General features: G+C 41.1%; 2 protein-coding genes across 4 annotated transcripts in view; both read right to left on the reverse strand.

The window, feature by feature from the left end:
* rorc (RAR-related orphan receptor C) overlaps nt 1–4,744 on the reverse strand; it is a 31,414-nt gene extending 26,670 nt beyond the window's left edge. Inside the window, exon 1 of one of the 2 annotated variants that reach the window (XM_062539166.1) lies at nt 4,178–4,744. In XM_062539166.1, coding sequence (XP_062395150.1) covers nt 4,178–4,238 — 61 coding nt within the window. In that variant the 5' untranslated portion in view covers nt 4,239–4,744. The remainder of the gene's footprint in view (nt 1–4,177) is intronic. The other variant, XM_062539169.1, reaches the window with a different exon arrangement.
* Nucleotides 4,745–7,838: 3,094 nt separating this feature from the next.
* them4 (thioesterase superfamily member 4) lies at nt 7,839–14,673 on the reverse strand. Of its 2 annotated transcripts, XM_062539172.1 has the most exons (7): nt 14,423–14,673; nt 14,157–14,332; nt 13,679–13,865; nt 12,719–12,881; nt 11,012–11,122; nt 9,449–9,573; nt 7,839–8,628 (listed from the first exon to the last, which is right to left on the reverse strand). In XM_062539172.1, the coding sequence occupies exons 2-7, from the start codon at nt 14,286–14,288 to the stop codon at nt 8,585–8,587; spliced, it is 762 nt and encodes a 253-aa protein (XP_062395156.1). In that variant the 5' UTR covers nt 14,289–14,332; nt 14,423–14,673; the 3' UTR covers nt 7,839–8,584. The 2 variants fall into 2 exon arrangements, with proteins under 2 accessions (XP_062395156.1, XP_062395155.1); XM_062539171.1 differs by having other exon boundaries at nt 14,157–14,673.
* Nucleotides 14,674–15,717: the final 1,044 nt, after the last annotated feature.

Consider the following 15,717-nt stretch of genomic DNA (forward strand, 5'->3'; position numbering starts at 1 on the left):
ACCACAATCTCTACCACAAACACTTCATACAATACTGTGCAATATGTACAGTCTGCAACTGTGATAGGCAAGGAGTTGTATTTCACTTCAGTCAAGACAGTGCCTTAACTGACCTAGGACAGTGTTTTCAGGGTGACATGCTTTATTTAAAATGTTCTTATTTTATTTTCAGTTCAGTCTTTTTCGTTTGTTTGTTTGTATAGCTTTAAATGTCCTCCTCTTTTTTCTATAAGACATTGTGTGCATGTGCATGTGCGTGTGTGTGTGTGTGTGTGTGTGTGTGTGTGTGTGTGTGTGTGTGTGTGTGTGGAGTTTAGAGTATATCTTTAACTGTAAATGCCCCAAACTGCCCCTCAGTGTATGTGAGATAGTGATAAAGGATGAGCATATGTCAGTTTAGTTTATCAGCATGCATATGCATGCATGTGTCTGAGTTCTGTGTATCTCACTGTGTGTGTGGCAGCAGCTGTGCTGAATGATTGTTATATAATCCGTAATTCTTGGTGTTTTAAGCCCCTAACGTTGTCTTGAAGGCAGCACTGCCTGGAAGGCGCAAGGGTTAGGCATGGGTTAGGGTTAGGGTTAGTCGTAAGGTGCCTTTAAGTCGACGGTGGCAGCGCTGCCTCCAAGATGAAGTTGGGGGCTTAAAACACCATTGAGTTTAATCCGTAGGACCCCTGCTATTGGTATTCTAAGCATCTCATCTGATTGCCTGCCTTTAAATCCGGTTGAGGTCGGCCAACTGTCAGTGACCACTGTTCTCTAGGTGCAGATGCATTCTAGTACACAAACTTAGGCCAGCACGTGCACATTCGGGCATGCACACACAGACACAGTGGGACATCCAAACACTCAAACGCACACAAATGATACACAGGCATCGATTTTAGACGATGCTGACTATTTTATGGTCTTCCACTAATTGAAATGCCCAGAATGCTGCAGGGAAATTGTTTCACTCAATTAGACTGATTGGAGAAAAACGTTTCACTGATCCACTTTTGAGAGACAGGTGTGTCAGCAAGAACCATAACCACGGCTTCCCCCGGTCTCTTTCTCTCTCTCTCTCTCTTTATCTCTCTCTCTCTCTCTCTCTCTCATCTTTCTCTCTCTCTCTAAAGAGTAAAGAGTGAAGAAAGGGCTCATTTTTAAAAGACAGGAAAACCATGAGACAGAAAGAATAGGAGAAAAAAGATATGAAGAAGCACGAGAGAGAGAGCAGGAGAGAGAGAGCGTGGAAGAGCCTTGACTGCTGAAAGAAGATTAGAAGTTCTGGTCACGTGTGGAACTTCTGAAAAGAACCAAGTGCTCTCTTGCTTTTTCCATCTTTTACTCTGGCTTCCCACGGCTTCCCTCGGTCTCTCGGTCTCTCTGTCTCTCTCTCTCTCTCTCTCTCTCTCTCTCTCTCTCTCTCTCTCTCTCTCTCTCTCTCTCTTCAAGTGTAAACTTGTCCAACTCACATGTTGAACATTTCCATACATTTCACACAGTTAGACATGAAAAGGATGCCCTCTTCTCACAGTAAATTCTTAAATGAAGTCAATTCATACAGCTTTTATTAAATGTGTCATCCAGACAACCTTTCATGCACTCAGCAATACAAAAAACAAAACTAGTCAAGTGACTGCAGACTTTGGCCACATCAAAGAGCAGAGCGAAATCAAATGATAGCATTTGCATTTTGAGCCCGATCTGGATGCTCATGCAGGAGGCCCGAGCTATGGTGACCCTTTGCCTTGTATAAAACCCTGACTTTTTTAACTAGTTCACATTGTTAAAGATGAACTATGCAGGTTTGCCGATTTCTTCGCTGTTTTCTCGTTTTACGCTTGCCGGTTTCTCTGTAGAGCTTCCCTACAGCTTTAGTGTGTACATTTTAACACTCCTCAATCAGTCGGTCTGCCTTTTCATGAGCATGATAGCGAGACTTTCTGTTTGTCAGTGCACCGACCCGGTGGCACAAACTTGCAAGTGTGTTTTTTCTGCTCACAGGCCCTACAGGGGAAGCGAGACAGCCATCATTCAACCTGGAATAAGTCAAATATCCATTCCAATGACTCCGAAGCTGATCAGTTATGGTAAATTAAAAGCTAAAAAACTTTAAACACCTTTAAGTTATGTGAGAGGACACACAGGCTGATGGGTGGACTCAATTACGATACGGATGTGAAGATGTATGGTGGAAACAAATAGCCTGATATTTACTCAACTTAAGATGACAAAAATCATGTATTTCAGCATTAATAAATAATATCAATATTAAGAGGTGGTGCATACATTTTATGCATTAACTACAGGCCTCTGTTGCACTTTGTATTTAGAATCGCTTGACTTTCCTCTTCAAAAGTAAATGTATACAGTATACTGCATATATATATTTAATGATTTTCTACTCCTCTGAGCACTCAAAGTGCTTTCGAGAGTAAAGTAAAGAGTCATGCCCTATATTCACCCATTCTCACACACACAGACACACACACACACACACAGACACACGCACGCACGCACACACACACACACACACACACACACACACACACACACACACACACACACACACACACACACACACACACACACACACACACACACACACACACACACACACACACACAGAGAGATGACAGAGGCTGCACATCAGGAGCAGTTTGAGGTTCAGTGTCTAGCTCTGGAGGACACTTTGACATGGTCAGGAGGATTTATGACAAACAAACAAATGCACCTGTATGCTAAAGGAGTGGTTTGGGAAAGTTCACTGCATATTAAGGCAGTAACTAACAATTACTTTATTTAGTCAAATTATAGTTGACTAATCTGCTGATTATTTTCTCGATTAATCAATTTGTTGTTTGATTGATAAAATGTCAGGAAAAGGTGAAAAATGGTTGATTAGGGATCCTTGACATCCTTGTTCTGTCCAGATGCAAATTTGGTTTACTGTTGTTGAGGAGTTGCGAGTTCAAATTATCAAAGTTTAAGAAACTGCAATCTGAGAATTTGAAGGTACGGTCTCCTATTTTCCTGAAAAAATTACACAACATTGTTTGCAAATAGTTCAGTGGTTGACAACTGAACGATTAATGGACTAATCGTTGCAGCCCTCCTGCGTATTGAAGTAATTTGAGCAGTAGGTCGAAAGGGGTCAAGCAGTAGATCTGAAATTAGCCAATCAGCTTCTAGAAATAGAGGTGAAGTCCAAACAGACACACTAACCCCTAATCCCAACTCTAATCCAGATTACAGCACTCTTACAACACACAGCGCCATTCAGAGGTGAAGAGAGAGAGAGAGAGAGAGAGAGAGAGAGAGAATAGACAGATCAGATAAAACAAATTTATCTATGTGAGGAGATGGAGGAGAGACAATCACATTTGTAAAATGTGTTCTCTCTCTCTCTCTCTGTGCATGCTCAATCATTTTTAAAAGAAAAAAGATTGAGCAGTGTGTTATGCAACTGGGAATATTTGGTGCTAAGGGGCATACCTTAGATTTGTGGCAAACTGTCAGCTCTATCCAATGATTTTGTGACTTTGTCAATGCTCATTGAACAATGACTTGTCTCATTTACAGATAGCACAAAACTCTCTCTCTTTTCGCATGTCTCTGTACTGTATGTGTGACTGTGTTAAAGAACAGGGATAAATAAAGTGTATACGAAAGTGTATTACTTTGGATTTTGTACAAGTGATTATCTATTAATATGTCACAATTCCAACCCCTAACTGACTGACACGCACGCACACATACGCTCTCTCACACACACACACACACACACACACACACACACACACACACCCACACACACACACTCACTCACTCACTCACTCACTCACTCACTCACTCACTCACTCACTCACTCACTCACTCACTCACACACACACACACACACACACACACACACACACACACACACACACACACACACACACACACACACACACACACACACACACACACACACACACACACACACACACAAACAAACCTTGCTCCATGAGTAGAATAGAATAGAATAGAATAGATAGAATAGCCTTTATTGTCATTGTATGTTGTACAACGAGTGAGAGGACACAGAGAGACCTACTCTAGTCTGTTGCGCAATATTCAAACTCCTAAATCTTCAATTGAGTAGAATTAACCTCATGATGTTGAGCGCTATTAAATATTTGGTCCTTACCAGATTTGATTTGTGCGTCGTTGCTATATCCATCCGGCGAATCAGGATAATCATTTTCCATAACTTTTTAATCAACTCGTTCCCAGGTCCACCACTGCTTCGCCAAACTGTTCACTAAGAAAGGTTTCTTTCTACAATTGTCAGGAAAAAGTATTTCCTTCCTCGTGAATGTTATATAATTTAAAAAGAACTGCTGATTGCATGGCAGTCTAAACCCTATAAACACCTGCTGCGCTAGCGCCCCGGGCGACGCAAGCGTTTAAGCAGACACATCGCCATGCCCAAGTAGGCTACGCTAATATTCCTTAGAGTTCGGCTACTACAACAAAGTTAAAAGTTCTAGTTTCTTGCAATCCCGGAGCTAAAGCAAAATGTTGTTCCTTGACAAGGTTGTTTTGCCGCTACCGATAGCTCTGTGGTTGGACAAGCACCCCACTGTTGTCATTTCGAAGAGGGAAAAGCAGCTGATTGCCGAGTGACCGGGACAGAGCACCGCTGACAGTGCGCTTGGAAAATCACCGCTCGCGCGCTGTTGTCCCGTTTGCGGCGTTCTCGCGCCGTCCCCAGCTCACTCGGTTATGTCACCGGCGATTATGTAACGGCCTCTGAGTCGCGCAGGCATGGTTTACTGCATAACTGACAAACACACTATCTGTGCATTAATCAAATTAGGCCTTGATTAGGCCTACCGTTTAAATCAGTACAAAAACCGGATCCATGTGATCAGGTTCCCTATTCATATCGTTGTAGCCTACTAAGAACGGGCTAGCGTTGTCCTGGGAAATTACATTTGTATTTGTCTAAGGCAATATTGAAAGGTATATCACACATTTCCATTGTTGTTTTCTGGAACTGAACAAAACTCCGTCTTCGAATGTTTATTGCAACCTGAAAGATAGTGAGGTGTATTGATCTCTGTTTGGCCTGGACTCGAATGCGCTGTTACATAACGCGCCTTTAACTCGACTGGTACAACACGGACTCAAATTCTGCATTCAGCCTGTATTTGGAAAAATATGAAGGTCTTTAAAAAGCCAACTTGCATGCATACAAAAGATGTATGAAATGAAATACTCAGCTGCGCGCAGATGGGAATCTCTCCCAAGTATCATGGGGTAGGAAGCCTCTAAAACATATATACATACAGTGAGGAGCACATGTATTTGATACCCTGCTAAAACAGGAATATAAAATCATCATTTGACAATTGATCTTAATGCCTTAACTCAAAAAATTAGTACAAATCAAACCGCCAAGGACACCAATTTTCTTTGTGATTGAAGAATGTATCGTAAATAGATAAATGTTTTCCTTAAATGCTAGGGGAAGGAAGTATTTGACCCCCTATGTAACCCTATGGGAATTTAACACATAGGGTTAACATAGGGGCAGGCAGATTTTTATTTTTAAAGGCCAGCTATTTCATGGATCTAGGATATTATGCATCCCGATAAATTTCCCTTGGCCTTTGAAATTAAAATAGCCCCACATCATCACATACCCTTCACCATAGCTAGAGATTGGCATGGTGCTTTTTCCAGTAGGCCTATTAGCCTGTTTGATTTGCATTGAGCTCAATGAGCATCAAACAGGCTAATAGGCCTACTGGAAAAAGCACCATGCCAATCTCTAGCTATGGTAAAGGGTATGTAATGATGTGGGGCTATCTTAATTCCAACGGCCAAGGGAACTTTATCAGGATGCATAATATCCTGAATCCATAAAATAGCTGGCCTTAAAAAATAAAAATCTGCCCGCCCCTATGTTAACCCTATGTGTTGAATTCCCATAGGGTTACATTGGGGGTCAAATACTTACTTCCCCCTAGCATTTAGGAAGAACATTTATTTATTTACGAAACATTCTTCCATCACAAAGAAAATTGGCGTACTTAGCGGTTTTATTTTTACTCAATTTTTGAAATTAAGACATTAAGATCAATTGTCAAATGACGATTTTATATTCCTCTTTTTAGGCAACTTTAGCATGGTATCAAATACATTTTCTCCTCACTGTATATGTTATGATATAACATTTTGCTGTGTGGAGAAGTCTCACAGTTTTACTAAAACGTTACCGATGCCAGATAAGATACATGTAGCCTATAATTACAGAAATGAAAAGTATTTAACTTATTTTGCCACCATTTTAGACAAGAATTTAGGGTAGAATATGCCTCTATCTGGAACGATAATTAAATTAGGATGCTTAGCCCGTAATCACCCATTGGACAATTGCGCGCATCTGCCAGGGAGCTGAACAGGCTTAGTTTGATTATTTCTCTTCCATATAGACCTTACAATATTTCACTGTTTACATTTATGAACCGTATTAATGAAAATGCATGAGGTATTTCACTTCGTCGTGAAAACAGGCCATTGCATGCAAGAGACAACGAAAGAGATGAGTTGGGCGGTTTTCATCATCACTTGCAGCTCTTGGAAAAGTGTCAAAACCAATTTTAAGTTGGTCCCCTTCCACAGAAACCAATCTCTTCTACCCGTTTGACCATGGCCCTCTCCAGCCCCAACCCACTGAGGTGCGGTCTCTGCTTTGCGACCTATTTTGGCCAGCGTTTCACCCGCACTGCGAACCTCTGGAGAGCTAGGACGCGCGCACACAGACACCAAAGCAGCCTGTGAACGCTGCGCCAATTGAATCGTATGCGATACAATTCATTTGGAAGACGTAAAAGTCGATAGTTTCCTAAATAACATGAAGAAAAGGGAGAATTAATCTTTGATAATAATAATGTGGGATAAGTCAAGATCTCGCTATTTTCGATGAGCATCTTTTGGACTCCTTCAGTCCGTCATGATCACATATCCAAAAAGAATACAAACTATTGGCAACTGTAAATTACAGTAGCAAACACATTATGTATTCAGGACTTCAATTCCAATTCTCATTGTTTCCAAGCTAATGGAAAAAAGTATAACAATTGAATAGGCTTTCCATCACCTACACCCCTTACATAAAAAGGCCAGATATGGAGACCAGAGGTTTCACTACTGAGATCTAAATGCATCTCAGTTTACCACACTGAATAAACACACAAGGTAATGAATAGCTTCCAAATCCCTCTTTCTTGAGTTAAGCAGCCTAAATCGGGCAAAAACATAGATAAATTCATTAAAATAATAATAACAATAATAATTTTAAAAAGTCACTGGTCTGTAGAATATAGCCTCATTTTGGTAAAAAAAACAAATGCTCCAGAGGCCGAAAAAAAACAATAAAGGGAAGACGCAGAAATGATCAAAACAGCCTTGTTTGTTTCCGTGAATTAAACATTTTATTTAGTAAAAGTCAGTTGCACTTGTGAAATACCAGGTGAAAAGGTCAGCGAAACCCCAGCAAGACCCCCACTCATGTCCGATACACTGGTGTGGATCTAGGACACACCTGCGTAGTGTCATCACTCCTAGTCTAGCATATCTGACCTTATGACATGTTAGAGTCAAATGTTCAGATGCATGTGTTGCCATGAGCGCTTTCAACAAGTGTCTGCAATTTACAAGATCAAGACCAACACAGTTTGCTCCCTCTAATCACTCACTGCTAAATATTGGTCCATAGTACATTAACAAATGTTGTTTCAAGTCACAAAATGTTATCTAAAACTGACAAATTGCAGTCACAGAAATCTCTTGCAAAGATATCATTTTTCAGAAAGATTTATTGACTCCCCAGTAATGCATTGAACATTGTCTGAAAACACTGTCAGCTATGGATCATCATCAGAAGGCCACACCATAAATACTGTATCATATTCAAAATAAAATAAGTTTTAAAAATCTATGATGAAATAATAACTGTTACTTGAGAATAAATAGTTTGCTCATAAATATCCAGACGTACAGATTAAAAAACTAAATAGAGAGCAGCCTTGTACGTCCCTTGTAACATCAGAGGTAGGATGAACAACAAACATAGGGGCTATGGAGGATGCAGGATGGAGATTTTAAAAACGTAAATGCAAAAATGGAAGGAGTGAAGGAGGACAAGGACATTGAGAGAGAATGAGAGCCTGAAAGACAAAATGCTGAGAAACTGAGCTGAGTATAGTGTGCTGCATGACCGTACTACAAAAGCACACGTGTTAGTCAAGCATATGGACAATTTGGGGGTAGAACGTCAGGCATGTCTCGACTATTCAAAGAGGTAAAATGTTAGTTGGACTGGTCAATCTTTCCCTTCCTCGTAAACAAATTAAATTAAATTAAATTAAACTAAATTCACATACTCGCATATACTGCACAGAGCGACATAATAACTTTGCTCTCATACAAACACACCAACACTCATACTGTCTGGGAAGGCCTCGGCTTCGGCTGCAAGGTGAGTTTCCACGTTTTTTTTTTCCGTTTCTTTTTTTTTTGTGGCAGAGGTTGTTCGGTTCGCACATCACGCTCCAAATAAGTGGCCCACATTGATTGCCACAAATAACCCTGTGAAAAGAACACACACACACACACACACACACACACACACACACACACACACACACACACACACACACACACACACACACACACACACACACACACACACACACAGTCAAGTCAAGATGTGGTGTTTATCTGGAAAAGCTTGAAAATGGAGCAAAAAGTACACAAATAAATAAAATGGCAACGGAAAAACCACACTATGCTCAGCACTAGACCACTGGTCCCATATACAGTGGAAGTGCTCAGAGCATGCAACCACAACGCAGGGTGTGTGTATGCATGGGGGCCATTTCAGATAAACACATGAGAGAAACCAGATAAGTCCATACATGTTTAGCATGTAAGGGAGCGCACAAACTTGATAAGTATAGGTGTGTTTGTGTGTGTGTGTGTGTGTGTGTGTGTGTGTATGTATATGAGTGAGTGAGTGAGTGAGTGAGTGAGTGAGTGAGTGAGTGAGTGAGTGCATGCGTGTGCGACGTGCGTGCATGTGTATATGAGTGAGTGTCTGTGGAACATTGTTTGCGTGCATGAATGTGTGCGTGTGTGTGTGTGTGTGTGTGTGTGTTTGAGTGTGTGTTTATGAGTGTCTAAAAGTGCATATGTGTGCGTGCATGTGTGAGTGTGCGATTTTTAGGGGGAATGGGGGGGGGGGATTTCCCTCCTTCTGGTTTTCCTATCCCTACCTCTGCTAAATCATCTGTATCTCCAGTGGGGACAAGGACTGGTCATGGGTGTGTGTTGATAAGTGTGTATAAGTGCATATGTGTGTGTGTGCGTGTCATCATCATAGAGATAAGCAGGACTGCGTGCTCCATACCTGTGGCCTCTGTGTGCAGCCTGGTTCCATCTGCGCTGGTAACCCGACAGGAAATGAGGGTTTTGCGGCCCTCGGTCTTCTCCAACGCACTGTGCACCAACACCACGCTGCCCAGAGGGATGGGGCTGAGAAAGCAAAGGTCAACATCAGAGAAACCCGCCACACAAGCAACCTACTGATGAGTTGTGAAAGGGAGAGAAGGCCATCATCATAGCAGAATATATTCACAACACAAGAGCTCAAGGGCTTGTGTCCACCAATCACGTTTTTTGAGCCGAAAGTGGTTATTGTCAATACTAATTCTATGAAGTTCAGCGTTCACGGCACTCAACACGCTCAGAACGCTGACAGTTGAAATCTGTACAACTTTTAGAACACAAGCTGGGCAATAAGGGGATTCGACTTGATGTAGCCGCCTACGGCCGTCTTAAGCTTCTTGAGATTCTGATACGTTTTCAAACTGGAATTATGCATACATCATGGTTGAAAACGCATCAGAATCTCAGAAATAATCACGTTATGCAGTCATCTTAAGACAGCTGCAGGCCGCTATCTTAAGTCGAATCCCCCAATGTCATTTTTCTTTCAACGACCAATCAAAATTAAAGAGGGGGAAATGTCTTAACCTCGCAACAAGCACTGAGAGCGCTGACCGAAGCGCTAAGAAAAGGAAGTTGAGTGCAAAAAACACGATTGGATGACACCGGGCCAAATGATACTGTCGCAAAGTGGTTGCTTTATAGAGGATGCCTGTGTGGACCAATTTTGAAATGTTCTTTAAGGAAAGGGTGGCACTGCAGCGGCAGCCTATATTATGGTGTATTATTCACAACTTGAAGCGATGGTCCAGTGTAAACACTACTTAGTCTTAGGGTCTATTAATGGATGTTCATCAAACTACAAATGAACTGATGATGAACAAATGAATGTCTATATTATAGAAAACTATTTCTTTAGGTTTAAGATGAAATAACTGTCTAAATGATAACCTCTTCTTATATAACTCTTTTGTTAAAAGTGAAAGAGTTGAAATTGTATTTCAACTTCGAAAAAAAAATCTTAATAGCCTAGAATGGCCCTTAAGGACATAAACCTTCACCAAGGCCCAATAATGCCCTTCAATTAAATGTCAACACCCTATGCCAGATTTTAACCACCACAATGGCCTACCCATCTCTGTGTTTTTTGGCTTATTGGTTAGTACTGTTTGTGTGTGATCATTTCTATGCTTGCATCACTCCCTGGGAAATGAATGACAGATTGACGTTAATGACGTTAGAATTGCCCTGCGCCGGCATGGGTTGAAAACAACCCCCTTGGTGGGGGTAATCATCAGTTCAGCTGAGCTCACAATTCTCATAATACAAGAGAGACGGTTATCCACAACATTATTTCCTTCCCATAGGTTATTTACTTGTGCTACCACATTTGTAAACCACTTTGAAGAGGAACATCAAACGACTAAGTGCAATGTACGAATAAAGAGAAGCATCATGCATATTAGGATTTCCGGAGGCCATAGTAAAGGTGGAACTAAAATACCTCCATTCTCCTGTAAGTTACCTGCGATAATTAATGTTGAGGTTAGCAGTCATGACAGGCCCCGCCAGGTAGGTGGCGATTGTTCCCGTGATAGAGTCGATGATGGTGGCGATCGCTCCACCATGGACATGCCTAGTGGTTGAATCAATAACAGTAGTTACACAATAACATTTACATATCACACAATGGTCATGGCCACTATTGGTCACTAAGGTGCTACACTCCTCTCACAACCTTATACTCCTTTATGTATTTCAAAATACAAATACACATATTTGATATTTAGTACACAAAAATACACACATTTTAAAAATACATATTGTTCAGCTCAAAGTTATCTGCTTAAATGCTACTGTATGTTTAGTAGCTATGTTTGTATTTATGCTTTTTGTTTATTTTTATTATTGATATTTGATAATATATCGATATCTTTGTTATCATTACTAATTTGCTAAAGTAGGCTTACCAACGTTGCTTTAGTTCTTGACCCAATCCTATTCTCTTTGTACATTAATGATTTAGATAAAGGCCTAAGTCCAGCCAAAGTACATCTGTATGCTGATGATACCATCTTATACACTATTGGTTCCTCTATGCAAGATGCTCTGGATTCTTTACAAACTGCCTTCATATCCATTCAGAATGCTTTACTGCAGTTAAAGCTAGCATTAAACACAAAGAAAACAAAGTATATGATATTCACTCGCTCAAGATCATGTCCTGATGGTAATTTAACAACACTTGATGGTGCCTCCTTGGAGAGGGTTACGTCGTATAAATATCTTGGCATTTGGCTGGACCAAAAACTCACATTTGAAGTACACATAAACAATCTTTTAAGAAAGCTAAGACCTAAGGTCGGTTTTTATTTTCGTTTAAAAAGATGCTTTTAATTTCTAACAAGAAAAAGACTGGTCCAGAGTACTTTTCTCTCAGTGTTGGATTATGGTGACACAATTTATATGCATGCACCTTTATATCTCCTCCAAAAGCTGGATGCAGTCTATCACTCTGCATTGCGGTTTGTAACAGGGGCCCCCGCAAGAACTCACCACTGTGAGCTGTACTCTAAAGTTCAATGGCCATCTTTGTATCTAAGGCGGAAATTGCACATGTTACTTTTCATTGCTAAAGCATTGTTGGGCAAACTCCCCCGCTATATCTGTGATCTTCTAACTTTTTGCACTCCATCATATAGCACACGTTCCTCACACAAGTTATTACTGCAGTCTGTCACCCCTCGTACTGAATTAGGGAAAACAAGTTTTTCTTTTTTTGCTCCACATCTGTGGAATGAGTTGCAGAATACATGGAGTATGGACTCTTTGCCTTCATTGGATACTTTTAAGAGAAAAATTAATACTGTGTGCACTGAGGAATGTCATTGCTTTTAGAGGTATTTCACAAAACTCTTAGCTGCTACTGTGTTTTATGTAAATGTGTTTTATGTGTTTGTCTGTGTCTGGAACTATTTGTTTGGCTGCCATTTTGACCAGGACTCCCTGGCAGAAGAGACGCTCAGTCTCAATGGGACAATTCCTGGCTAAATAAAGGTTAAATAAATAAAAATGTATCTAAAACTGCTTACTGTTCATTTTAACTATTGTAATGACCATATTCTGAAAGCCGCTTTGGACAAAAGCATCAGCTAAGTACCATAAATCCCACTAAACCCATAAAAGTGTAGCCATGTACCCCTCTCATTCCTTACAAAAGCTCAGTCCTTACCCCGGGGGTCCCTCCAGAAGATGTCCAGCTTGGAAGACGCACACACAGGTCTTCTCTTGTTTGTTCAGGAAGACCACATACTCAAAGCTTGCTCCCGGCTCTTCAATGTTCCGAGTGAAGAGCCTGGCTTTGGCCTGTAGGACCTTACTGAGGCATCGGCCACCTGAAGGGGAGAGGAAGGATAAAGAGGTGACTGGAGGACTTGAGTGTGTCGTGTGTCATGGTCATGGTATTGAGTGGTTCTTCTGTACGCTTCCCATCTTCACGAATGAACTGTGGATCTCACTCATAGTGACCACAGGGTCCTTGGTTCCCTGTCTGACCAAGGCCCTGATTATTGTCTCTCAGTTTGGCTGGGAGGCCAGAGAAAGACTATTGGTTGTTCCAAATCTTTTCCATTTAAGAATGGTGGAGGCTACCGTGCTCTTGGGCACTTTTGGACTCCATATCTGCATCTTCACACAACCCTGTCTCGCAGCTCTACGGACATTTCTCTTGACCTCGTGGCTTGTTTTTTTTTTCACTTTCATTCTGACATAGGGCATCAACTGTGAGACCTTATATAGACAGATGTGTGCCACTCTTAATAATGTCCACTGAATTCATTTAGGCAAAGGTGGACCTCAATTCTAGAAGCATCTCAAGGACCATTGATAGAAGTAGGATGCACCAGAGCTCAATTGCCACTTGCCAGACCTTATTACAAAGGTTCTGAATACTTATGTAAATGGAGTATTACAGTCATTTATATATAAAAAAATGTGTATATTTACAAAACATTCCAAACACCTGTTTGTGCCATATTGGAAGCAGTGTGTGTAAATGTTGAGAAAAAGATAATTTAATCAAATGAGTCTGAAACATAACTTGAAAAGGTCTGGAAATGTGCACTGTAGGATACATTGTGTGTGTGTGTGTGTGTGTGTGTGTGTGTGTGTGTGTGTGTGTGTGACTGCTTACCAGTGGCATATTTAAGAGTGCGATTGTAACTGGGTAACCTCCTCCATGGTCCCCTCTTCTTTTCTCCTTCCTCCTCAACTTCGCACAGTGCGTTGTAGTGGTCATATAGGCTTTGCATCTCTGTACTCCAAGAATCATTGGGCAGACTGTAATCCCTCGGTGGCGAAGAGAAAGGCCATGACGACATCTGCTGGTCAAGAAGGTACATCAATGTTGCTAAATAATAGGCCTTTTTACATCATGTGTTTTACAACAGACTTCAGTAGACAGTATTCTCTAATATACCACATACACAATCTAGGGTACTATCATAACTATTTATGACACATTTTTGGGCGTCACAACGCTAAGGCCACGTGTATGTGAACAGCAATGACTAAAGGTCAGGTTGAGGTTGAACATCTGTCTCAATCCCCTCGTGTGTGTCATGTTATCAATGACAAATTAATGGGCGAAACCCGTAGCATAAATGCCTTACCGTCAGAGCACGAACACCCATAGACTGGGAGACAGGCACCCGGTTGATGGACTGCCGACCGGCGAGTACACTCCATTTCATTCCATTTCGATAAAGTCCTCGTACAACTTGTAAACCTTGTCGCATCATCATGCCGACAGGCACCTTTTGCTAAAGATCCTTCGAGGGGATTGGGTCTAGAAAAAGAGAGGCTCTTTCAGCCTGTGATCAGTTTAAGATCAGACAAACGACACCCAGCACACAATCTAAATAGCAAGACTAGTTACCTATGCTAGTTACCGGTTATCTCATCATAAAAATGACACAGCTGAAAACTCTTGGATGTTGGTTTGCCGGTGAAGGTTGGCTAGAAGACTGGCATAGAGCTGTTGGCCATGCTATAAGAAAGAAAACGTTTTACTCCAAACTGTTATTTCAAAGGTACGTGTAAACATTTTGACACGTTTTCAACGCCCGTGTGTTGAAAAAGATAACATGACATTCAATGGTAAAATGACATGAGGAGGTGCCAAGCTTCCGGGTTGCCAAACAAAAACATGCGTAACGAAGTCACATGGCTTAAATTCACTACTCTGATTGGTCCTATAGTGAATTGATTTGCTGACAATTTCCGGTAGGCTGTAGTAACCGTTGTTATGCCAACATCATGATTAATTTACAATGATAAAACCATTTTTGAGTGTATACGACTAAAACGGAAATTGAAATAAGGATGTTTGGAACAGAGCGTCGTTCTAAAAACAAACTTGTGCAAGGAGAGAGGGACAGAATTAAGGTAATAGGTTCTAGCAAAGATCCTTCATTACTATCGGTTCTAGTGTAGATCTAATGTCGAAATCGGGAAGCTTGCCTGAGCTGATATTGATGTCACAAATTAGTGATTAGTGAATAGTGATTAGTTTTTTTAACAACCTTGTTTTGGTTGTAATTCTCATAGAAAGATGAGGAAATGACCGACAGAATCGCAGAACTGGAGAGGTGAGTCTACTTTGAGTAGTTCAGGATGAAGAATGATCATATTGCCTTTGGATGTAGAACTAGCATATGAAAATAAAATTCCTATAGCTTACTGTATGTACTGTGTGAAATCTTTGCGTACCTATATTGCTTCTAAGTTCTCTGTCAATCTTTTGTGCTCCCAGTATCAGGAAAGTTGTGCTGAGGGCTGAGTTTGAATGTGCCACCCAGTCTTCTTCAGCCAAAGGCATGAAGCTACGTGAGCTGAGGCAGCTCAGAGAGAACCAGTTGGCTCTTCAAGCGCTCACACTGGTGAGAAGGCCCTGTGGGTGTGACTCCCCTCTTTCTCAGGGGTGTAAAAGTTCTGCCACATTGTTCCAACCATTCACTTAATCCGCTGATTTTAATGACCACAGCTCTTAAGCCAGGTAGATGAGATAATTAGTGAAATAACCTGTGTTAAGCGCACAGGTAGAACCAATACATGGCAGAACTTTTACTTTCTGAAGCAAGACTTTTACATCTCTGCTCTTTCCAATAGGTGACACTGGCTCAATCCCAAAGTCCAGACTCAGACTCATGGACTTTGCTGCGAGGTCTCGCA

This window comes from Sardina pilchardus, chromosome 6 (assembly GCF_963854185.1).
Source record: "Sardina pilchardus chromosome 6, fSarPil1.1, whole genome shotgun sequence".
Lineage (NCBI taxonomy): Eukaryota > Metazoa > Chordata > Actinopteri > Clupeiformes > Clupeidae > Sardina > Sardina pilchardus.

Coding starts and splice junctions, on each gene's coding strand:
- them4 (XM_062539172.1), bottom strand. CDS start 14,288: ATGATGATGCGACAAGGTTTACAAGTTGTACGAGGACTTTATCGAAAT. Junction 11,123..12,718: donor CTTCTGGAGGGACCCCCGGG/GTAAGGACTGAG, acceptor TTCAACCACTAG/GCATGTCCATGGTGGAGCGA. Junction 8,629..9,448: donor GCTGCACACAGAGGCCACAG/GTATGGAGCACG, acceptor TTCTTTTCACAG/GGTTATTTGTGGCAATCAAT.